General features: G+C 42.4%; 1 protein-coding gene across 2 annotated transcripts in view; it reads right to left on the bottom strand.

Annotated features, from left to right (window-relative positions):
• The window catches only part of LOC120999260 (WD repeat containing planar cell polarity effector), a 470,467-nt gene that overhangs the window by 394,638 nt on the left and 49,623 nt on the right, over positions 1-26,206 (bottom strand). The window contains exons 2-4 of one of the 2 annotated variants that reach the window (XM_040430129.1): positions 23,412-23,472; positions 16,852-16,896; positions 15,921-15,971 (exon numbers count right to left, since the gene is read on the bottom strand). In XM_040430129.1, the coding sequence (XP_040286063.1) occupies positions 15,921-15,971; positions 16,852-16,896; positions 23,412-23,472 (157 nt within the window). Of the gene's footprint in view, positions 1-15,920; positions 15,972-16,245; positions 16,314-16,851; positions 16,897-23,411; positions 23,473-26,206 lie in introns of those variants that run through there. The other variant, XM_040430130.1, reaches the window with a different exon arrangement.

Genomic DNA, 26,206 nt, shown 5'->3' with positions numbered 1-26,206 from the left:
CAAGCTCTGCACTGGTAGCACTCCGATCCCGCAGCTGAATCCTCTTTAGGAGATGATCCTGGCGCTTGCTGGACTTTCCTGGACGCCCTGAAGCCTTCTTAACAAGAATTGAACCTCTTTCCTTGAAGTTCTTGATGATCCTATAAATTGTTGATTGAGGTGCAATCTTAGTAGCCACAATATCCTTGCCTGTGAAGCCATTTTTATGCAACGCAATGATGGCTGCACGCGTTTCTTTGCAGGTCACCATGGTTAACAATGGAAGAACAATGATTTCAAGCATCACCCTCCTTTTAACATGTCAAGTCTGCCATTTTAACCCAATCAGCCTGACATAATGATCTCCAGCCTTGTGCTCGTCAACATTCTCACTTGAGTTAACAAGACGATTACTGAAATGATCTCAGCAGGTCCTTCAATGACAGCAATGAGATGCAGTCTAAAGTTTTTTTTGGGATTAAGTTAATTTTCATGGCAAAGAAGGACTATGCAATTCATCTGATCACTCTTCATAACTTTCTGGAGTATATGCCAATTGCTATTATAAAAACTTAAGCAGCAACTTTTCCAATTTCCAATATTTATCTAATTCTCAAAACTTTTGGCCACGACTGTATAGTCTATGCAGACTAACTAAATCGGAGGGCGGCACCACGCTGGAGATCACAGCCTGAAATCAGCAATGACCCCCACTGTTCCCCCATGCCCCTGATATCTTCACTGCTCCCCATATGCCCCCAGATGCTGCCATTGTGCCTCCGATTGCCCCCATTGTCCCCCTGCAGGCTGTTCCTATGTGCCGGCATTGATGGCAGCTAACACCCTGCTGCAACGGGCGAAATCGGTGCTGGCACTGATCGGCCGTTTAACCTCATAGATGCCGTGGTCAGCAGCCGCCCGTGGCATCCATGGGGTTGAGAGGGAGGGAGCTCCCTCTCTCCTGCAATGGCAGTGGTGCAATAGTTGCCATGGCAACCATACGCCTTACAAAAGGTGTCCGGGCTGCCATGTATCGAAGGCTGATCAGACCCTGAGGGTCTGATCAGCCTTAGTGTAAATGTAGAACTGACTATACAGTTCTATTAATCCATTCACAATGTCATGCTCTTCCAGAGGATTTTGTAAGATTATTGGGCAGTTTCTCTGCCTACAAGATATTATCACGATGCTTGGTTTACTTTTGAAGTTCTCAAAACTGAATTTGACTCAGCAGAGATCACATGCCTCTTCTTCACAGCAAAAATGTTATAACATGAACAGAGTTGAGAAAAAGACCTTAATCCTAACTTCTACAAACCTATGAATACAGAATCAACCTAATCAAACTGATATGAAAAGTTGTTATTCTAAAAATCTTCATCTACTTGCATATTATAAGTTATACCAGCAAGAATTAGTCTTTATATAGAAAACTATGATTTAAATCAAGCCTTACTGACTAGAGATTTAAATTGTGATTTAAATCAGTTTAATTTAAATCAAATCCACCCTGGCTAAAAGAACCAATTTTTTGGTCACCTTGCCCCATAAAGTGTAATAATGAATGATCAAAAAATCATATGTACCCAAAAATGGTACCAATAAAAACGTCAACTCTTCCTGCAAAAAATGAGCCCCTGCACAAGACGATCGGCAGAAAAATAAAAAGAATATGGCGTTCAGAAAATGGACACACAAAAACCTAATTAAAAAAATAAAAAATCTTTATTATGTAAAACTGAAACAAACAAACAACGAAAGTAGACATATTTTATTTAATTGCATCCGTAACAACCTGCTCTATAAAAATAGCGCATGATCTACCCCATCAGATGAATCTTGTAAAAAATAAAACCGGTGCCAAAACAGCTATTTTTGTTGTTACCTTGCCTCACAAAGAACGTAATATAGAGCAATTAAAAATCATATGGACCCCAAAATAGTACCAATAAAACTGGCACTTTATCCCCAAGTTTCCAAAATGGGGTTACTTTTTGGGAGTTTCTACTGTAGGGTGCATCAGGGGGGCTTCAAATGGGACATGGCATCTAAAAATCAGTCCAGCAAAATCTGCCTTCCAAAAACCATATGGCGCTCCTTTTCTTCTATGCCCTGCCGTGTGCCCTTACATCAGTTCATGACCACATGTGGGGTGTTTCTGTAAACCGCAGAATCAGGGTAATAAATATTGAGTTTTGTTTGGCTGTTAACACTCGATGTGTTAAAGAAAAAAATGGATTCAAATGGAAAATCTGCCAAAAAAGTGAAATTTAGAAATTTCATCTCCATTTTCCTTTGATTCTTGTGGAACACCTAAAGGGTTAACAAAGTTTGTAAAAATCAGTTTTGAGTAACTTGAGGGGTGTAGTTTCTACAATGGGGTCATTTATGTGGGGTTTCCACTATCTAAGCCCCACAAAGTGACTTCAGACCTTAACTGGTCCTTAAAAAATGGGTTTCAAAATTTTCTTAAAAATTTTAAGAATTGCTTCTAAAATTCTAAGCCTTCTAACGTCCTAAAAAATTAAAATGACATTTACAAAATGATGCCAACATAAAGTAGACATATGGGGGATATTAAGTACTAAATATTTTATGAGGTATCACTTTCTGTAAAGGTGAAATGTATTGACTCAAATTTATGACTATCATGAAGTACAATGTGTCACGAAAAAAAACAATCTTAGAATGGTTTGGATAAGTAAAAGCGTTCCAAAGTTATTACCACATAAGGTGATACATGTCAGATTTGCAAAATTAGACGTGGACATGGGGGCAACATTAACCGTTGGTCATGAAAGGGTTAATAATGGTGGTATTTATTCCAAAGGAATTAGACAAACTAATATTAAAATAATATAAAATATATAAAATATATTTCATATTTTGTTTTATTTTTAATTATTTTATTTATATTACTTTATCCTAATTCCTTTGGAATGAATACCAACATTACTAAATACATTTTTTATAATAAATATATTTTGTTTACTAGTTCATTGAGCTTTGAGAGTCATACCTTAATTTTTCTAAAACTTTTTTTTTCCGGACATATATTTTTAGTTTTTTTTTGTTGATGTAACTGTATAAGAGCTTGTTTTTCAAAGGGCGATATTAATTTTTTGTGACACCATTTGGGGATATAACCCATTAACCACCTCCGGACCGCCTAACGCAGGATCGCGTTCCGGAGGTGGCAGCGCTGCGCACAGTCACGCATATACGCGTCATCTCGCGAGACGCGAGACTTCCTGTGAACGCGCGCACACAGGCGCGCGCGCTCACAGGAACGGAAGGTAAGAGAGTTGATCTCCAGCCTGCCAGCGGCGATCGTTCGCTGGCAGGCTGGAGATGTGTTTTTTTTAACCCCTAACAGGTATATTAGACGCTGTTTTGATAACAGCGTCTAATATACCTGCTACCTGGTCCTCTGGTGGTCCCCTTTGTTTGGATCGACCACCAGAGGACACAGGTAGCTCAGTAAAGTAGCACCAAGCACCACTACACTACACTACACCCCCCCCCCCCGTCACTTATTAACCCCTTATTAGCCCCTGATCACCCCTAATCACCCCTGATCACCCCATATAGACTCCCTGATCACCCCCCTGTCATTGATTACCCCCCTGTCATTGATCAACCCCCTGTAAAGCTCCATTCAGACGTCCGCATGATTTTTACGGATCCACTGATAGATGGATCGGATCCGCAAAACGCATCCGGACGTCTGAATGAAGCCTTACAGGGGCATGATCAATGACTGTGGTGATCACCCCCCTGTCATTGATTACCCCCCTGTAAAGCTCCATTCAGATGTCCGCATGATTTTTACGGATGCACTGATAGATGGATCGGATCCGCAAAACGCATCCGGACGTCTGAATGAAGCCTTACAGGAGCATGATCAATGACTGTGGTGATCACCCCATATAGACTCCCTGATCACCCCCCTGTCATTGATTACCCCCCTGTCATTGATTACCCCCCTGTAAAGCTCCATTCAGACGTCCGCATGATTTTTACGGATCCACTGATAGATGGATCGGATCCGCAAAACGCATCCGGACGTCTGAATGAAGCCTTACAGGGGCATGATCAATGACTGTGGTGATCACCCCATATAGACTCCCTGATCACCCCCCTGTAAAGCTCCATTCAGATGTCCGCATGATTTTTACGGATGCACTGATACATGGATCGGATCCGCAAAACGCATCCGGTCGTCTGAATGAAGCCTTACAGGGGCATGATCAATGACTGTGGTGATCACCCCCCTGTCATTGATTACCCCCCTGTAAAGCTCCATTCAGATGTCCGCATGATTTTTACGGATGCACTGATAGATGGATCGGATCCGCAAAACGCATCCGGACGTCTGAATGAAGCCTTACAGGAGCATGATCAATGACTGTGGTGATCACCCCATATAGACTCCCTGATCACCCCCCTGTCATTGATTACCCCCCTGTCATTGATTACCCCCCTGTAAAGCTCCATTCAGACGTCCGCATGATTTTTACGGATGCACTGATAGATGGATCGGATCCGCAAAACGCATCCGGACGTCTGAATGAAGCCTTACAGGGGCGTGATCAATGACTGTGGTGATCACCCCATATAGACTCCCTGATCACCCCCCTGTCATTGATTACCCCCCTGTAAAGCTCCATTCAGATGTCCGCATGATTTTTACGGATGCACTGATAGATGGATCGGATCCGCAAAACGCATCCGGACGTCTGAATGAAGCCTTACAGGGGCATGATCAATGACTGTGGTGATCACCCCATATAGACTCCCTGATCACCCCCCTGTCATTGATCAACCCCCCTGTCATTGATCAACCCCCCTGTCATTGATCAACCCCCCTGTCATTGATCAACCCCCCTGTCATTGATCACCCCCCTGTCATTGATCACCCCCCTGTAAGGTTCCATTCAGATATTTTTTTGGCCCAAGTTAGCGGAATTTTTTTTTTTTTTTCTTACAAAGTCTCATATTCCACTAACTTGTGTCAAAAAATAAAATCTCACATGAACTCACCATACCCCTCACGGAATCCAAATGCGTAAAATTTTTTAGACATTTATATTCCAGACTTCTTCTCACGCTTTAGGGCCCCTAGAATGCCAGGGCAGTATAAATACCCCACATGTGACCCCATTTCGGAAAGAAGACACCCCCAGGTATTCCGTGAGGGGCATATTGAGTCCATGAAAGATTGAAATTTTTGTCCCAAGTTAGCGGAACGGGAGACTTTGTGAGAAAAAAATTAAAAATATCAATTTCCGCTAACTTGTGCCAAAAAAAAAAAATTTCTATGAACTCGCCATGCCCCTCATTGAATACCTTGGGGTGTCTTCTTTCCAAAATGGGGTCACATGTGGGGTATTTATACTGCCCTGGCATTCTAGGGGCCCCAAAGCGTGAGAAGAAGTCTGGTATCCAAATGTCTAAAAATGCCCTCCTAAAAGGAATTTGGGCACCTTTGCGCATCTAGGCTGCAAAAAAGTGTCACACATCTGGTATCGCCGTACTCAGGAGAAGTTGGGGAATGTGTTTTGGGGTGTCATTTTACATATACCCATGCTGGGTGAGAGAAATATCTTGGTCAAATGCCAACTTTGTATAAAAAAATGGGAAAAGTTGTCTTTTGCCAAGATATTTCTCTCACCCAGCATGGGTATATGTAAAATGACACCCCAAAACACATTCCCCAACTTCTCCTGAATACGGCGATACCACATGTGTGACACTTTTTTGCAGCCTAGGTGGGCAAAGGGGCCCATATTCCAAAGAGCACCTTTAGGATTTCACAGGTCATTTACCTACTTACCACACATTAGGGCCCCTGGAAAATGCCAGGGCAGTATAACTACCCCACAAGTGACCCCATTTTGGAAAGAAGACACCCCAAGGTATTCCGTGAGGGGCATGGCGAGTTCCTCGAATTTTTTATTTTTTGTCACAAGTTAGTGGAAAATGCTTATTTTTTTTTTTATTTTTTTTTTCATACAAAGTCTCATATTCCACTAACTTGTGACAAAAAATAAAAAGTTCCATGAACTCACTATGCCCATCAGCGAATACCTTGGGGTCTCTTCTTTCCAAAATGGGGTCACTTGTGGGGTAGTTATACTGCCCTGGCATTCTAGGGGCCCAAATGTGTGGTAAGGAGTTTGAAATCAAATTCTGTAAAAAATGACCTGTGAAATCCGAAAGGTGCTCTTTTGAATATGGGCCCCTTTGCCCACCTAGGCTGCAAAAAAGTGTCACACATCTGGTATCTCCGTAATCGGGAGAAGTTGGGGAATGTGTTTTGGGGTGTCATTTTACATATACCCATGCTGGGTGAGAGAAATATCTTGGCAAAAGACAACTTTTCCCATTTTTTTATACAAAGTTGGCATTTGACCAAGATATTTATCTCACCCAGCATGGGTATATGTAAAAAGACACCCCAAAACACATTCCTCAACTTCTTCTGAATACAGAGATACCAGATGTGTGACACTTTTTTGCAGCCTAGGTGGGCAAAGGGGCCCACATTCCAAAGAGCACCTTTCGGATTTCACAGGTCATTTACCTACTTACCACACATTTGGGCCCCTAGAATGCCAGGGCAGTATAACTACCCCACAAGTGACCCCATTTTGGAAAGAAGAGACCCCAAGGTATTCGCTGATGGGCATAGAGAGTTCATGGAAGTTTTTATTTTTTGTCACAAGTTTGTGGAATATGAGACTTTGTATGAAAAAAAAAATTAAAAAAAAATCATCATTTTCCACTAACTTGTGACAAAAAATAAAAAATTCTAGGAACTCGCCATGCCCCTCACGGAATACCTTGGGGTCTCTTCTTTCCAAAATGGGGTCACTTGTGGGGTAGTTATACTGCCCTGGTATTCTAGGGGCCCAAATGTGTGGTAAGGAGTTTGAAATCAAATTCAGGAAAAAATGAGGAGTGAAATCCGAAAGGTGCTCTTTGGAATATGGGCCCCTTTGCCCACCTAGGCTGCAAAAAAGTGTCACACATCTGGTATCCCCGTACTCAGGAGAAGTTGAGGAATGTGTTTTGGGGTGTCTTTTTACATATACCCATGCTGGGTGAGATAAATATCTTGGTCAAATGACAACTTTGTATAAAAAAATGGGAAAAGTTGTCTTTTGCCAAGATATTTCTCTCACCCAGCATGGGTATATATAAAATGACACCCCAAAACACATTCCCCACCTTCTCCTGAGTACGGAGATACCAGATGTGTGACACTTTTTTGCAGCCTAGGTGGGCAAAGGGGCCCATATTCCAAAGAGCACCTTTCGGATTTCACAGGTCATTTTTTACTGAATTTGATTTCAAACTCCTTACCACACATTTGGGCCCCTAGAATGCCAGGGCAGTATAACTACCCCACAAGTGACCCCATTTTGGAAAGAAGAGACCCCAAGGTATTCGCTGATGGGCATAGTGAGTTCATAGAACTTTTTATTTTTTGTCACAAGTTAGTGGAATATGAGACTTTGTAAGAAAAAAAAAAAAAAAAAAAAATCATCATTTTCCGCTAACTTGTGACAAAAAATAAAAAGTTCTATGAACTCACTATGCCCATCAGCGAATACCTTAGGGTGTCTACTTTCAGAAATGGGGTCATTTGTGGGGTGTTTGTACTGTCTGGGCATTGTAGAACCTCAGGAAACATGACAGGTGCTCAGAAAGTCAGAGCTGCTTCAAAAAGCGGAAATTCACATTTTTGTACCATAGTTTGTAAACGCTATAACTTTTACCCAAACCATTTTTTTTTTTACCCAAACATTTTTTTTTTTATCAAAGACATGTAGAACTATAAATTTAGAGCAAAATTTCTATATGGATGTCGTTTTTTTTGCAAAATTTTACAACTGAAAGTGAAAAATGTCATTTTTTTGCAAAAAAAATCGTTAAATTTCGATTAATAACAAAAAAAGTAAAAATGTCAGCAGCAATGAAATACCACCAAATGAAAGCTCTATTAGTGAGAAGAAAAGGAGGTAAAATTCATTTGGGTGGTAAGTTGCATGACCGAGCAATAAATGGTGAAAGTAGTGTAGGTCAGAAGTGTAAAAAGTGGCCTGGTCTTTCAGGGTGTTTAAGCACTGGGGGCTGAGGTGGTTAAAGAGGAACTGTCATCACAAATTACAATGCGATCTGAAAGCACAGGAGAACTTAAGCAGATTGCTATATAATTTTGTGGGAAATGTTTCAGTAAAACCTGCAATTTTTACATTTATATCTTAGTTTTTTCTAACAACTATAGTTACAGGAGGGAGGAGTTATCAGTGATTGATAGCATTGCGTTTGTATAAGTGTGCATACTGAGATCGCTGTCAGTCACTGATAACACCTCCTCCCTGTACCAATAGCTGTTCACAGGAGGTGAAAGAAGAAAAGATATAAAATGTATAAATTACAGGTTTTACTGAATCTTTTTCCAGAAAACTATATACTCTACTCAGCTCATCCTGCTCTATAACAGTGTGTATACAGGTTTTACTTATTTTAAGCACTTATATAGCACTACTATATTCCGCAGCGCTTTACAGACATTAGCAACCAACTGTCCTCAATGCGGCTCACAATCCCTATTCCCTATTGTATTGCATTTTGTGGTGACAGGTCCTCTTTAACTTTTATTACATTTTTGGAGTGGTAATGGGAAAAAGCAGTCTCACCATTGTTTTTTGCACTTTAAATTTCCAACATTCACTGTGTGGCAGTTGCTGTTATTCTACGGGTCAGTAGGATAATAGCGATACCAAATGTGCCGTTTTATGTGTTTTACTACTTTGGCACAGAATAGAAGAGGTCTCATTACGTTTCCGCATTCCAAGAGCCAGAACTTCATTTTTGCTCTAATGTAGCCATATGTGGCTTGTTTTTGCAGGTACATGGGGCTTACAGATTAAGATCTATTATTTTTTAGGGTAAGGTGGGTAGGGAAAAACAAAAACATTTTTTTATGGGGCGGTTTAAATCATTATAAGGGTTTTTGGCAAAAATGGTGTGATATCATATATGTGGGTTTACCACTTAGATAAAAAAAAAACTTATGGAATAAAAAAAAAATATAATTTATATATAAATTTTATTAATAAAAAAAAATTTTTTTACCCTCACTAGCGGACATCATTTTTATAATGCACTGGTATACCTTGTATACCAATGCATTATAGTGTATCACTGTAACAATGAAAAGCAGTTTATTAGGCTGTGGCTGCTACACAGTCTAATAGACATACAGTCATGGCAGTCCTGGAAGCCTAGATGCTGCTGTTGCTACTAACAGCGGCATCCAAGAGGTTATGTGGCCGACATCAGAGTTAACTCTGATGCTGGCGGTTACAGTGGGAGCCTGAATTCAGTCAGTGCTTGGCTCCTGCGGTGATCTGGAGTGCAGCACTTCCTGTGAGGTCTCTTGTGCTAGGATTAATGGTGACAGCCGGTGCAGACTGAACAGACCTTACAGGCTGCGCTGATAAAGCACTCTGGACCAAAGAAAGTCTCATGAAAATATGCCTCGTAGAAATATGCATGAGACTTTTTGTAAAGAGTAAAGGTATGTTCACATAGGATTTTTGGCGCAGATTCCACACTTTATTTTAATGGGGAATTTGCATGTTAAAGCCTTGGAAAACCCTTTTAATACTGATGACCTATCCTCTGAATAGGTCATCAGTAGTGATGAGCGAACTTGTGTTTTCAAGTTCAGCGTACAGGTTTGGGTTATCTAAGAATCCCATTATGGATTCCGCTACCACTGACCATAACGGAATTCTATTACGGCATGCACCACGGAAGCCTATAAGAGGCATTCCGTCATCATAAAAGTCTATGATGGCCAGCAAAGGCGGCAATAGGGACAATCACAATACATTAGTAAGTGCCTTGTATTAACTTTCTCTACATGTAACCTCTCCTACTACCACGTTAGGCCAGATTCACATCTGCATTGTAAACTCCAGCACTGTAATCCGGTCACTGTCTGCGACGTACATGCCGGCTTTTAGCCAGACAAAAAAATGATACACGCAACATTCTTTGTCTGGCCTAAAAGTCGGCATACATGCCGGAAGGCTGTCGAGTTACCGCTGGATCCTATTACAGTAAATGGGGATCCGGCGGTGCGCGGTGATATCCGGCTATGCCCGGAACAGACTGACAGTTCACAGCGCAGATGTAAACCCAGCCTTGATTGGATTTTACAGATACTTTCTGTGTGGGGTTACTACAATTGGGGAACTTGAATGGAGCAGTGGCCCTGTGTGCTGTGCCACTCCATACAACTCTATGGGAGGAAGGAAAACAGTCAGGACAGGACTTGTGACATCTGCCAAAGAACATCAACTATAAAATCAGTTCCCCATGTTGTTCTATTACTACATTTTTGTCTCATAAATCAATAATAAAAGCATGTATAAGCAACTTTGTAATATATATTATTAGAGAAAAGGGCCTCTTTCTCTACTTATCAGGCTCATTTCCTCTGCACTGATCATTGACTCAGTCCATTGGTAAAATCCAGATTCAGTGAAGATGGCATAGACTTCCTTCACATCAGTGTTGGACATTCCGAGTTTCCGAATGTTCCATCATAGGAACAAAGAATGAAATGGAAGCCAGGGACTAAGCCATCACATGATGGATGCCAATATCCCCTGACGAACCCCAATGACTATAATGGGGGTCCATCTGGTTTTCATAACAGTTTCCATCACTTTAACAGACACGGGCAGAGAGGGGGAGGCAGAGAAACACGCACAGATGCTGCTGATGGTTCTAGTAAGTTTACTATCTTACCCTAGTTCTGGAGTCACAGCCACACTGCTCCCTACAACTGCATAATGTCCTCCATGCCTCTGTTGCTTCTATCCTACAGAGAGCTAGGGGGTAGCACCTGTGTGCTGTGTATGGGACACATCATAGTTAGAAAAACAGTGTAAAAAACATCATAGTTGTAAAAACAGTGTGAAATTAACATTAAAAAAAATAATTACCACCTCCATTTGCTCACGACGGGCCGGCCGCCGCCATCTTGCTTGAAGATCTGGAGCGAAATCTCGCACAACGTGAGATTACGTCATCACGCCGGCCGGTGTGGTGTTGTCATACGTCACCACACACGGGTTTTCGGACGAGATCTTCAATCAAGATGGCAGCCCGTCGCGAGCAAATGGAGGAGGTACGTATAATTTTTTTTTAGCTTTTTTACACTATTTCAGGTTAAGTCGATTCGCTAACACGAAGTACAAGGAAATTCGGCTTCGATTCGATTATCTCTAATCATAGTATCTAGAGACTATCCCCCTCATGAAGCCGAGCTCGGAGAAACTGACAATAATTAGTAGAGCATGCTCAGATGAAGAATACAAGTTATATAATAAAAATATATGTTATGAGACTGGCACTCCCTCGCATGGAAATAGAGCAATGATAGTAGTGTTGTTACACAATATTTAATATGGCACAATATCTAAAATACAATGTTACAATACAATGTTAAAATACTTGGCAGTCGCTGCAGCGGAAATACAATAACAATATCACTCTGTAAAAATACCTAAAATCTAAAACTTCAATAAAAACTCAAAAAAAATCCAAAAAGAAGGGGACCATACATCCTGGATGGACAAAAATATCGCAAGCCAAAAGTGTCAGTCTATTCCTTATAGTGGTATTGGCATTTCTTTCTTATATGCAATATAACATGAAAATCCATGCAAGGCACTTTTTCGAATATTCGATAAAGTATCCAATCGGACACAAAGTTTTTACTCACAGGTGAATGTCGATTATCCTGCAGTCCCAATATTTGATCCTTTTTGATTTTTACTCACGGTATTTATTCATATTCCCGTGGTTCTCGATGTTTAGCGTCCCACCTGGTTCGTTCGTCACTGGTCTCTCTCGATTGTTATCCACAAATCTCGGATCTGGTCAAACGATCAGAGTGTAATATCGCGAGAGGTAAACTTATACTTGTACTGACCAGTTTGGATGGCTGAAATTCCGGATCTTTATCTTTGGAGTGCTCCGATTCTTTTGTATATATCCGGATATTAATATACGAACTTCCAGTGGGGGTCTCTTGTTGGGGATGTCTTTGAAAAGCACCAAACGCATTTCGGGGATCTCCTTTCCCCTTCCTCAGTGTCCGATTGGATACTTTATCGAATATTTATATCGGACAATTCCGAATATTTGAAAAAGTGCCTTGCATGGATTTTCATGTTATATTGCATATAAGAAAGAAATGCCAATACCACTATAAAGAATAGACTGACACTTTTGGCTTGCAATATTTTTGTCCATCCAGGATGTATGGTCCCCTTCTTTTTGGATTTTTTTTTGAGTTTTTATTGAAGTTTTAGATTTTAGGTATTTTTACTGAGTGATATTGTTATCGTATTTCCGCTGCAGCAACTGCCAAGTATTGTAACATTGTATTTTAGATATTGTGCCATATTAAATATTGTGTAACAACACTACTATTATTGCTCTATTTCCATGCGAGGGAGTGCCAGTCTCACAACATATATTTTTATTACGCCTTTGTTGATTTGAGTGAATCAATTTGAGACTAGAGCATCCAATCCAGAATTGTAAAGGGAGTGAGCAGTTTGTCTATACTACTTTTTCCACAAGTTATATAATGGCCAGATATTTCTCACACTGCATCTTCATCTTCTTTCACTTCGTTTACAGTATATGTTTACTGTATGCACTGGGAAAGCTGGTGAATATGATAAAGATATTCGTAGGCCTCCAGTCACCGGGCAGAGTCCATATGAGTGACATTTTGTGTGGGAAGTACACGTTGGAAACTTTTTCTGGCATATATCGTATTTTTCGCCTCATAAGACGCATTTGTTTGCCCAAAAGTGGGAAGAAATGCCCCTGCACCTTATAGGGCGAATACTAATGAGCTCTTCTATTATGGAAGCGCTCAGTAGTACTGGAGGACCAGGAAGCGGTGAAGGCTCTGTACTCACCGCTTCCTGGTACTCGGCTGTGCTCGCCAGTTCACAGCACAGCCGGCGGCAGGATGAAGAGGATCGCACTGGAGGAGAGGAGTGTCGGCGTCTGGAGCAGGAAAGGTAAGTGTTTTATTATTTTATTCCATATGAGGCTTCTGGTGGCTGATATAACTTGGCTGGGGGCTGGTGAGAGGCAATGGGGGCTGATATAATTTGGCTGGGGGCTGGTGAGAGGCAATGGGGGCTGATATAATTTGGCTGGGGGCTGGTGAGAGGCAATGGGGGCTGATATAATTTGGCTGGGGGCTGGTGAGAGGCAATGGGGGCTGATATAACTTGGCTGGGGGCTGGTGAGAGGCAATGGGGGCTGATATAACTTGGCTGGGGGCTGGTGAGAGGCAATGGGGGCCGGTGAGAGACATATGGGGGGCTGATGAGAGGCATGGGGCTTTTAGCTGAAGTCTGATTGGGGGTCTGATCTAAGGCCTTATTGGGGTCTTATTAACATTGGCAGTCTGATTGGTGGTCTGACCAGAGGACTAATGAAAAATATTTTTTCTTATTGTTCTCCTCTAAAACCTAGGTGTGTCTTATGGGCCAGTGCGTCTTATAGGGCGAAAAATACGGTACATTTAACAAAATCCATAAATGCAGTGTGAAATTAGCCTTATCCCTGCTCCAGGGCTTCCGGGGGCTGGATCCTGGTAATCAGTTCACCAGGGAAGCCACCTCATTGAGGAAAACCCTCTTTTTGAATAAGCCTTTTAAGAACTCCACAAGTTTTCTTTTAAATGAAAATCACGGCAAGCGAATATCACTGCTGAGAAACAACAAGGAAACAGAGCGTACAAACCTCACAGAGCCATCATGGATTTTTTCCAACAGGTGTACGCATGCAAACATAAAACCCTACATGTGCCACAGAAATAAGACAGTAAAATTAACGGACATTTTTTTTTTTTAGCTGTGCTTGGTGCAATTTGTTCTCCACGCTTGCCTTGATACTCCTTACTGAAGCAGAACAGTGTGATAAAAATCCTGCTCGAGATTGTTGAGGTCTTATTGCCATACCTAAGGAGTTTGGAATCTCCATTAAAGGAGAGATTAGAGCAGGAGAGCAGTACTCAGCGGTCAAACAAGAAAGAAAAAGGAAAATCTCCTGCCAGAGAATGAATCAGTACGGTGGGAGCTGTGCATCACAAGGGGTATGGCAGGCTGTTCACCTACACTACAAAGCAGAAAGTGTCACCTGATACATCTTATTAGGGGCCCCGCTACTCACCCTCGAATCGGCATGCTTTGTTGTTTTTGTAGTTTCTGTCACTGTATTTTTCTGTCCTGGTGAGTGTAGAAATAATCAGTTTTGTATTGTAATCTAGTAGTTTTATTCTCTGTGCGATTCAAGGTGTGTGTACTCTATCTAATATCTACCTATCTGATATCTACCCATCATCTAATCTCTATCTAATATCTATCCATCTGATCTATTTCTCTAATATCTATCTATTTAATATCTATCTCATGTATCTATCTATTCAATCTATCTAACCTATTGTTACAAGGAAGAAACAAGATGAAATCATAAATGCAAATTTTATTTTTTACCAAACTATTTGGAGTATGTTCAGATTCATGCATTCACAAGCAGTGAAACATATGTGAAGATATTAAGGCATGCTGGTGGTATTAAAGTGGGAAAATCCGCAATTTGTGGATTTGTAATGCAAAGGTTGAAATCTGCCATAATTTTAAGGTAAAATGCATGTAACGCAAGGTGGCAAAATCTGGAGTATAAAAATTCTGCCATGCCAGAACTTACCTTCATAAAGATAAAGGAAAAAACTAATATTGTATCAACTGGTGGTAACTGGTACTAAATTTTATATATATATATTATTGCAACAAGACATCATTTTTATGCCACAAATCAATTTACTTGACACAAGCTTAATCACTTAATACAGGACACAAGCAGTATTTCTCTAGTTCTACCACCAACTGCCATTTATAATATCATGCAATACATTCATTCCTATGATAGTGACCTAGCAGAATATGTGAATTCCAAGATATTATTTGACGAATTTATTGTAAACTTTAGCAAATCATAGAGGCCTCTCCCTGACACCTCAATATGTAGGCACCGGCAGCACATATTGATTTAGCTTCACGTCCACATCAGTATATTTCATTTTTTTTAGAACGAGTCCCCATCATTATTATGGTTATTTGGTAATAGAGTTTCCACAATGATTTATACTTTCTTTATAGTATAGTTGCCCTGTCTTTTCATAGGAAGATGGAGATATTATTTTACTAGGCATCTATTATTTCTCTGTTACAACATTTTCAATGAAAGAGTTTTTTTAGGACTTGGACTAAAACACGTTGAATTATTATTCTGTAACTGGTGTTTTTTTTTTTTTTTTTTTAGTTTTTTTTTACACAATACATTTTTTTTGCTGAGGAAGAAGAGCAGGTATGCCAGACACATACAGAAGTAGCAAAGTTGGTGCTTTAATAAAACAGGGAGCGGAAAATGCAGTAGGTGTGACTGCAGTCCTATGTAAAACCACCTATATCAAACTGGGATATCACATTGGGTTGCGCCAAATGACAAAGTCAGCCCTGCTGAATCTGTAACAACATGCACACAAGCTCTGAAGACACGGAAAGTCGGGTTACGTATAAAGACAACCGCCAAATAGGTGCATCCACATATCGCTGAAACCAAGCACATTCTTTGCACCATCAATTGCAAAATTATAATCGTAACATACAAAAATGAGACTGAAAATGGGGGGGGGGGGGGGGGGAGAACTGGCCATAGAAGTAAGGAATGTTCTATAGAAGTTTCCACGAGGAGTCATGTAGGGAACACAACAGTGAAGCAATGATTCATCATGAATGCTGTTATCTAGTGGTTCTTACATTCAGAAAGCTGCTGCTTCTCCTCCAAGTATCCATACTCCGGCCGAGGAGCTGAAAGAAAACAAGGGCATATACTGTAGTCACTGACACCAATGGGAACAAAAGGCGCTCTTTAATTCTAATGCGTACTAATGAAGCTTGATGATTTAGTAAGTGACCCCTGAAATAAATTTTAAATGAAGGTTTGACTCTACCAGCGAGCACGTCAGTATCCCAAGTTTCCAATCTCATCACATTCGAAAATGATCTGCAACCGAATCCAGAGCCAGTCTGTCATCAAGACCTTAGTGGTTGCAAACACAAGACAAGGGATGCCCACACAAACCTCTGCTCAGCTCCGGCCTGGAACAACGAGCAACTTTAGCCGTAGGGACCTCTTGGTCCTTTGTGAAACTTCTAGGATTAACCCAATTAATCAGATAAAGAAAATTGATCATTTACTTCTGAAATGCCTATTTCAGATACCGGCTGCAGATGCCGCAGCCAAACGCTGCCTACTCCTGAGCATGCAATGCCCTCTACAGGGCGGGAATGGAATGGCGGCTCAAGAGAAATCAGCCAGCTTCTAGATGAATCAATGTTACACGGCGAGATGAAAACTGGCACTGCATGGCTATTGCATAACTAAAACATACAAAAAGCAGGAGTGAAATTGGCAAATGAGCGTTCCCTTCCTGCCACCCCTCCAGAAGAGAGGCACAGGCCTTGTGTTTCTCAATGCAAACTAAACTGAGGAGCTCTAGGTGGGGAACATGCTCTTTGGATGGAGCCAAATCACTAAACAGAAGATCGGTATGAGGTTACACGGGATAACAAATAAAAAAATATTTATTTTCGGATTTCTTACTTCCCTTCCATCTGTTAAATGCTGCGTAAGTTACTTACACACGTGGCAGGGTTAAAGCAGAATAGTAACAAATACTGACATTACCCGATTCCTTCTTTTCATGATAATGATGTACTCCAAGATCTTCATCTGTAAAAAAAAAATAGAATAAAAAAAATTATTTCTGCAGAGCGCCGACAGCACTTGATTTCAGCCGGACGAGCCATACACTGCTCCGCGCTGCATATCAGCCACACTCAATTGGTTTAACACAGCTCTCTAGCAAATGCCATTAAATTCTTTTTCCACATCAATACTTCCTCTGAACTCCTAACAACAATGTAAGAAATTGTTCCCGGTATCTTCCGAGCCTGATTTTAATTTAACAATAAATTAACATTTGATCTGTGCTGGAAGGGTTGCCGATTCGCTCAGCATGCAGCGGCGCTGGTGTAGGACCGCACCAATAACTGGGGTATGTACGGTGGTGGGAGTCCCTGTGCACCCTTACTGTGTAATAAATAAGCGAGGGACACCCAGTCTCACTGTGGTGTGAAATTATATTTCTGCAGGGCCAAAAAAAAAAAAAAACACATAATAACTGGATATAACTGAATACAAGGCCAGGCGTACTGTCACAAAGAAAAGGACTACTAAGTATCTGATCAGTGGGGGTCCGACACCCAAGACCCCCACTGATCAGTTGCTTGAGAATGCAGTGGCGCTCACAGTAGGACCATGGTCTTCTCTCAGCTCACGAACAACAGCGCCGTACATAGTATAGCGGCTGTTATTGGTATCAGAGCTCAGGACCATCCACTTCAATGGGACCGAGTTGCGCCCGCCTAGGCAATATGACCCATGAACATGAAGTCGCATGCCTCTTCCATCTCAGGCAGCTGATCGACGGGGGGTCCCGATTGTTGGACTCCTACCGATCAGATACTGATGACTTATCAGAAAAAAAAAAAACTCTTGGAAAATCTGAATTACGCCAGTGTCTTCCAGCGGTGTTAAACTACAACCCCCAACATGCCCTGCAAGCTGCCAGATGAAGTACAGCTTCAAATAAAGTTACAGAATACACAGTTGTCACAGAATACATCGATTGTCAGATCTCAGAGGGAAAAAAATCTATGGGAAATCCAGCCAAATGTGGCCTTCTGAAATATCATAGATACACATCAGATGGCCACATGGATGGAGTCTATGAGCTTGGCGTTCACCAGTTTCCAAAGGGGTTGGCACCGGAGATCATGGTTGGTTACCCATGCAGGAGAACCTCCTGTAAGACTTTTTTAATTTTTTATCAGAGTTTGCCTAGCGTACCGTTCATGCGTGCTAAATCATGTATATTTGGCATTTTTATGTGATCGGCGGACACACATTTATTTAGAGAAGCAACTCGAGGAAATCTATGAATTAGGCCCGATTCTTACAACTATTTTCCATCTATCTGGACTGCACCCAGGTAGCACACAGACCCATTAAAGTAAGGCCGCATGAACACAACAGTGTCTGTTTCGCGGTCCACAAACCGCAGATCTGCAAAATATGGTTGTGGTCCGCGTGCAAGCTGCATTCTGTTACTGGCCTATTTACTTCAATGGGTCCACACTTTGTGGACAAGTATAGGACATGTTCCATCTCTTGCGGAACAGACATAAGGATGCAGAAATCACACGGATGACCGTGTCAGTCACGTCAATGGGTCTGCAACAACATGCGACATGCATATGGACCGCATATAAATTTTACGGATCGCAAAACGGATGCAGTTGTGTGCATGAGGCCTAAATGGTGCATTGGTCTTTTTTCATGGTCCGTTTTCTATCTGAGACTAATTCATCCAAAGGAACGTGTCCAGAAAAAAAAAAAGGATGCACCCAGAAGCCATGCAGGCACCCACATACTTCCATGTTTTTCAGACATCTGAATCTGGCCTCACTCTGTGGTAAATCGTTGTAGGTCTGTGAATGATTTTTATACATTTTGCTATACCACAATGAAATCTCAAAAGAATTGTAACATTAAGATGCAATTAGCTATGTTTAATTTGTCATTTTTCAGACTCTACAATGGAAAGAATTTATTTTTCTTTTATGCTCAAAAAACTAACAAAAAAACATTGACAACTAATAAAGTGCAGCTTCCCTCCCATCCAGCAGAGGGCAGTCTGTTACCTCTGGCTCTACATACTTTCATACTAATATCTACAAAACAAGTGGAGTCGTTCCATAAGTGTTGCTGACCTTATATACTTATGTTGTGCTGATAAGGCTACTTTCACACTGGCGTTTCTGGGTCCGCTTGTGAGATCCGTTTCAGGGCTCTCACAAGCGGTCCAAAACGGATCAGTTCAGCCCTAATGCATTCTGAATGGATAAGGATCCGTTCACAATGCATCAATTTGGCTGCGTTTGGTCTCCGTTACGTTTTTTAGACGGTCACTAAAACACAGCTTGCAGCGTTTTTGTGACCGTCTGACTAGGCGGAGCCTAACGGATCCGTCTAGACCAGGGATGGCCAACCTGAGGCTCTCCAGCTGTTGCAAAACTACAACTCCCAGCATGCCCAGACTGCCTACAGCTAGCAGCCTACAGCAGGGCATGGTGGGAGTTGTAGTTTTACAACAGCTGGAGAGCCGCAGGTTGGCCATGCCTGGTCTAGACTTACAAAGTAAGTCACTAGGGACAGATCAGTTTTTCACTGACACAATATGGTGCAATTGAAAACGGATCCGTCCCCCATTGACTTTTTCAATGTAAGTCAGGACGGATCCGTTTTGACTTAGACTTTTTTTTTTATGAATAATGCAAACGGATCCGTTATTAACGGATACAAGCGTTTGCATTATTCGTGCAGATCCGTCTGTGCATATACAAGACAGATCCGCACCGAACGCGAGTGTGAAAGTAGCCATTTTGCGTTTTTTTTCTCCATTTATGTCTAGATTTCAGCTAATTTCCTATCACAGACAGCAGTGCATTATGGGAGTACTAATGACAGGAACATAGAGCTCGGCTGGCCTTGCAACTTCAAAAGAAAGGTGTAAAATAAAACGGCTTCCAAAAGTCACTCAACTTTTTATGTACCAAGGGGGACATTTATGGAACCTAGCACAACAGTATTTTAGCGCCAAAACATCGCAGGTGACGTCGCACACGGTATCTTGTACAAAATTATGCAACATTTATTACCTGTGCTCCACTTTCCGTTTTGAAGTATGAAATTGGGCGCAGTTTCAGTGTACATCATTTTTATGCTGTATTTATTATCTGTGGCTTTTCAAAAACTCAAAAAGTCATGCCAATCGGGTAGAAAAACCTGAGGAGCATTTCTAGAAAAGAGTTATGTTTAAAGGGAACCTGTCACCTGGTGTTTGAGCTGCAGGTTATAGAGCAGGAGGAGCGGAGCAGACTGGTATATTGTTTTATGGAAGAATATTCAGTAGAGCTTGTATTTTATACATCTAAATTCCTGCTTATTCTGGGCTGTGAAGTCCAGGAGGCGGGCCTATCAGTGATTGACAGCTATCTCTGTATACACAGTCATGGAGGGAAGGCTGTCAATCACTGATAGGACCGCCTCATGGACTTCACAGGACTAATAACTGTATAAATTACAATTTATACTGAATCTTTTCACACATAACTATATATCAGTTTGCTCAGCTCCTCCTCTCTATGACCTCAGACACCATGTTCCACCTGACAGGTTCCCTTTAAAAAGACTCATTTGGCGCAAAGTATGCCAAAGAAGACTCCTGCCAAGCGGACTTCAAATATTACCCTTATGATAAATTACCACCTCCCTCCCCCACCAAAAAGAGTTTTAAAGATGCCAATATATATTAAAGGGGGTGTCTGGCTGGTATTCATTTTTACGGTGTTAAAATAAATAAAAGCAGTCATACTAAACTCACTGATCCCCACCATTCCCCTGTCCTGATGCTTCCCGATCCCTCTCCACACAGGAAATGTGACTACCACTGGCTGTAATGGTGACTGGCAAAAAATGCAGGGACGTGTCAGAACGGGAGCAGCAGGGGATCCGTGAGGTGATTTTACCAAACTGGCAATACGTGAAACTGTTCCTTATAGAAAGGGAATGAATCGAATGGAAAGGGAAAAAAAGTTAAATGTCCTTCAGTGTGCATTAAAAATGAAAATAGTTTGGGGGACATTTATCAAGACCGGCATTTTCTTCGCCAGTCTTGACTTCCCCTGCACTGCCAGAGGATGTGCCTAATTTATGCCGAGACTCAGGCCTCGTCATAGATTTGGCGCATCTTCTAGAATGCCTCCTTTCTGTCTGAGTTTCTGGTGTGAATGAAGACAAGTGTGCCCGGCCCGCTGGCCTCGCTCCCTCCCCATGCCCCCTTTTGAGAAAGTGGCAATGGCGGCTTAGAAACTCCACTTGCAATAGAATTTGGTTGCAGTTGCGTTTTAATACAGGGTTTGCAACTTTTCTTTTTCACAAAAAAACTGGCGTTGGGGGAATGATAAATTGCACCCCCCCTCTTTTTTTGTATCTGGCTTCTACAACAAGATATGATGACTTGAAGACACAGGTCCAACTGGGCCGCAAAACAGTCAAGTTCTGACAACATGCCCGATCCCAATTTCTGTCTGGTGCGGTGTGATCAAGGAGATCCGAGTCACCGAATACATTCATTTCCCCACTGTTCACAATAGGCAAGAAATATACAATTTGGTGATTTGGATACACAAAAGGTTTCCAAAAAGTGTCAGAGTCTCTGCCCACAGATCCACAGGAGCTCTGTATCTAGGTTGGACTCTTCCAGGAGCGGGTCCAGCCATTCAGTGAGAACTGTGTAATTCTCCATTCCTCCTGCGGTGGAGCTGTAGGGAAATTAAACACTTGCTGTCAGATTTCTCCACTGATCACAGTTGATTCTTGCGGTCTCAGCAGTGGGACCACTCATCAACTGGTTGACCCTTCTAACAAAGACTTTCCAAAGTTGAAAAAAAATCTGTAAGTAGACTGCAGCTCCAACCACATGTACTTCATGAAGCTTACACTGCGTTAAAGCACACAAACTGTGGCGACAAATCCATCGTGTATCCATCCCGTGGACACATCTTTAAAGGGGTTGTCCAGACTTTTTGAGGGATGGTCGACCCTTAGGACAGGCCATCACTAGCTGATAGGAGGGGATCCGGCACCCCTGCTGATCAGCTCCGTCAACACCGTAGTGAACAGCACTCATCACTGCACAGCCACTCCTCATAGACTTCAATGGTAGAAGAGCTGGCCACTATGATGTTTATGGTGCAGTGTAGTTCCGGCGCAAACTTCCAGCAAAGCAGCTACACCGAACAGCTGATTAGCGGTGGTGCAGGGTGTCAGACTCTCGCCAATCAGCTAGTGAAGGACTATCTTGAGGACAGGCCATCACTTTAAAAAAGTTGCACAATCCCTTTAAAATAAAGTCTGCTGAATTGAGATGAAGCAAATATATTACAAGGCGTAGGACTCTTAATAAATTTAGTGCATCCTTGGGCTGTGCACCAGAAACTGAAGCTGGTCTAGAACTCGGCTACACTTTACATAAAGTATGACAAATCTGTGGCACTACTCTCTTTCGCTGAGCCCCACTTTATAATTTTTTTTTAAAAAGGATGCCTTTTGACAACAGAAAACAGTCACAAGACATAATAAATCCTCGCCATGTTTTACATAGGGGTTCACTGCATTCTTGCTCAGTGAGACAATGGTGCGGCTTTCTGTCACACAATTACTAGTACATGTCATCGTGCCCTTAGCGCTTCCAATTGGTCATGATGCCTGTGGCCCTATTCAACCAAATGAGATTTGTGGCAGTTGTCAGTAACAAGCATTTATAGGATAACGGGCTTGTATAATCGGGCTCCCAATCAGCTGATGAATGAACAAATAGACACTTATTAGCCGACTGATGGGCGTCTTTCATCAGGATGAAGAATGAATGATTATCGGCAGCAGATCTCTTCTGTAATCAGGAATGTGCTGCCGATAATCAACTGGACTGAATGAGGGAGGAACAACTGTGGTAGCGATCATTACTCCCATTTACACTTTGTATCGGCCTGTGTAATAGACTGGTGAAAACGAAGGCAGATGGATTTGTTTACCACCAATCCGCGCCTGTCCTGGGGCCTTTAGAAACAATGGTTAAAAGGGTTGTGAAGGTGAAGCAGCTGATTGGCAGCGGTGCTGGGTGTCGGACCCCTGTTGAACAGATATTGATGACCTATCCTGAGGATAGTTCATCAATATAAAACCACTGCACAACCCCTTGAACATACAGAGAACGTCCACAGATGGGCTGTAAAATACGAGACTATACACCCGCCAGCTCCTCATGCCCGAAAATAAAAGGCTCTGTCTGGCAACAGATAACATTTAAAGGAAGAAAACAAATCACAGATCTAAAAAAAAACTAGCAATACCTTAAAATCTCAGCTAGAAAATGATACTAGTGAGGAGGAAGTCTTTTGTAAGAAGTGTGCAGCCTGTTAGTGGATACAACTAGAAACTATTTAGTTTTCAATAGATAACTATAATACATTGCAGAACTGATATTTTACATTACAGGCGCTTTATGAAGTGCGGGGGCTCCGCAGATACAATGAGATAGAGCTTCAATAGAACAGATTTACCTCCGACGTGCAAGGTATTCTTCAGAGACCACAGGTACAGCTCAGTCAGGCAGAACGACATCTGTGAAAGAAAAACAGGTCTGATCAAAGAAAGGAACAACATGTGCAAATGACTGGCGCTTATTATCAGCAATCACGCTGCACACAGCTTTTCAGGGCAGGTACCGGAGGCATCGGTGCCAACAGTCACAACCGTTCAGAAATCAATCGGAAACATCTTTCCTGAACTGGTACGTTTGGGCATGTACGAATAAGAAAAGAAAAACTCTTGCACTGAAAGCCGAGGTCACTGCAAACTGCACAAAGGACTGAATTATTCTGCAATTCCCCCTATTAAGTACTACGATAAATCTAGTAGATCAGACAAACAATAGGAAATGTAACTCTGCATAACAAGGCACAATGGTCTGAGGATTTATGTATAGCAATCTACAAGTGACGCTTCAGTCCAGAGAACATGGAGGAGTACGGACAAAAATAACTAAAAGGGGATGTCCGAGATAATTAAAAATGTCTGAAATGCCCCCAAATACTGTAAAATAAAAAAAATGTTTTTATAGAAATGTTCTGTGCGCTGCCGGCCTGGTCTTCCTGAAGAGCTTGTATACAGACTGCAGCAGTGACATGCAGGTATATGGCATATGACCACTGCAGCAGACACTATACCGCCACGTTCCTGCTGCAGTTTATAAAAAGGCAGCATGAGGACTAAACAGCATTATTTGGGGGGCTTGACTGAGATTTTTAAAGGAGTTGTCTCACTTCAGCAAGTGGCGTTTATCATGTAGAAAAAGTTACTACAAGGCACTTACTAATGTATTGTGATTGTCCATATCGCCTCCTTTGCCGGCTGGATTCATTTTTCCATCACATTACACACTGCTCGTTTTAATGGTTATGACCACCCTGCAATACATCAGCGGTGGTTGAGCTTAAGGAAACAGTGCCGGCCTCTCTGATGCAGCGTGCACCTGCGCATTTGGATGGGATGTGCTGACCAACCCCTTTTGTGTTTCCCTTGTATTTTGCACTGGAGGTGCGGCTGACTCCAGTCGGTCGTGCACTATTGACCAGCCTGTCTGCCTCATAGGCTGAGTTTAATTAGCATGAGTATAAAGTAGGGGTGCACCGAAATGAAAATTCTGGTCCGAAACTGAAACCGAAAATTCTTGATGCCCTTGACCAAAAACCGAAACCGAAACTGCCTTTTTGCCCAAATACTTTTAAAATACTTTTTTTTAAATGATTTTATTAATAATTCTTTTTCATGAATTTAATAAATCATATTATATATGGAGAGGGGGATCTGTGGGTGGCTCTGTTATGGAGAGGGGGATCTGTGGGTGGCGCTGTTATGGAGAGGGGGATCTGTGGGTGGCGCTGTTATGGAGAGGGGGATCTGTGGGTGGCGCTGTTATGGAGAGGGGGATCTGTGGGTGGCGCTGTTATGGAGAGGGGGATCTGTGGGTGGCGCTGTTATGGAGAGGGGGATCTGTGGGTGGCGCTATGGAGAGGGGGATCTGTGGGTGGCGCTGTTATGGAGAGGGGGATCTGTGGGTGGCGCTGTTATGGAGAGGGGGATCTGTGGGTGGCGCTGTTATGGAGAGGGGGATCTGTGGGTGGCGCCGTTATGGAGGGGGGATCTGTGGGTGGCGCTGTTATGGAGAGGGGGATCTGTGGGTGGCTCTGTTATGGAGAGGGGGATCTGTGGGTGGCTCTGTTATGGAGAGGGGGATCTGTGGGTGGCGCTGTTATGGAGAGGGGGATCTGTGGGTGGCGCTGTTATGGAGAGGGGGATCTGTGGGTGGCGCTGTTATGGAGGGGGGGATATGTGCACTGTTATGGGCATAACAGTGCACAGATCCCCCCCTCCCCATAGCAGTGCCATAGACTGATCCCCCTACCCATAACAGCCCCGGCCCTGCTGCTCACAGCAGACTAATCACTCACTGCATCTTTATTTTACCTTACAATCGTGACGCTCCAGTAACAACTCTGCAGGCAGAGCGGAGGGCGGCGTAACGTCACTTACTCACGTGACGCACCTGCTCCGCCCACTTTATGAATGAAGGAGGCGGAGCAGGCGCGTCACGTGAGTAAGTGACGTTACGCCGCCCTCCGCTCTGCCTGCAGAGTTGTTACTGGAGCGTCACGATTGTAAGGTAAAATAAAGATGCAGTGACTTAAAGTAAACCGCCCGGCGCCCGCCCGCAGATGGTGAGCTACTTGGTAGGTGACAAATCCCACACCCCATATTTTCGGCCGATATGTAACAATATCGGCCGAAATGGATTAGGTACATTTTCGGCCGATATTTTCGGCTGCCGGAATTTCGGTGCACCCCTAGTATAAAGCTTAGTCTGCTCCTCCCCACTCACTGGAAGCCCCTGACACCAGGAGAGGTATGGAGTGGGTAGTGGACTCGGCATGCATGTTGGTACTTGCATCCCCTGTATTCAATGGAGGCCATTTTGGCGCCAAAAATTATAAAAATCAAAGGGGACCCAGCATGCATGTGGAACCTACACCCCCTGAATTTCATGGTCGCTGTCATGGCACTTAACAGGTAGAACTTAGTGTTAGGTTCCCGTCTTACAGAGATCGCCTTGACATGTGGCAGACGGGCTCAAATCATTTTGTACAAAATGTATTTGCCAAGCATCTCTACTTTATTAGCATAGCATTAGCATTATAATATGTTTTTGTACTTTATTTGGTTCGCAGAGAGATGTTGCATTATATGTTGTGATGGCTGGGACAGTGGGAGCGCACATAGGCACGCATGCGCAGCAGCT

Source organism: Bufo bufo, chromosome 4 (assembly GCF_905171765.1).
Source record: "Bufo bufo chromosome 4, aBufBuf1.1, whole genome shotgun sequence".
In the NCBI taxonomy this organism is placed as follows: Eukaryota; Metazoa; Chordata; class Amphibia; order Anura; family Bufonidae; genus Bufo; species Bufo bufo.
Note: the sequence above shows the minus strand (reverse complement) of the source record. Positions and strands in the feature narration are given on the sequence as shown.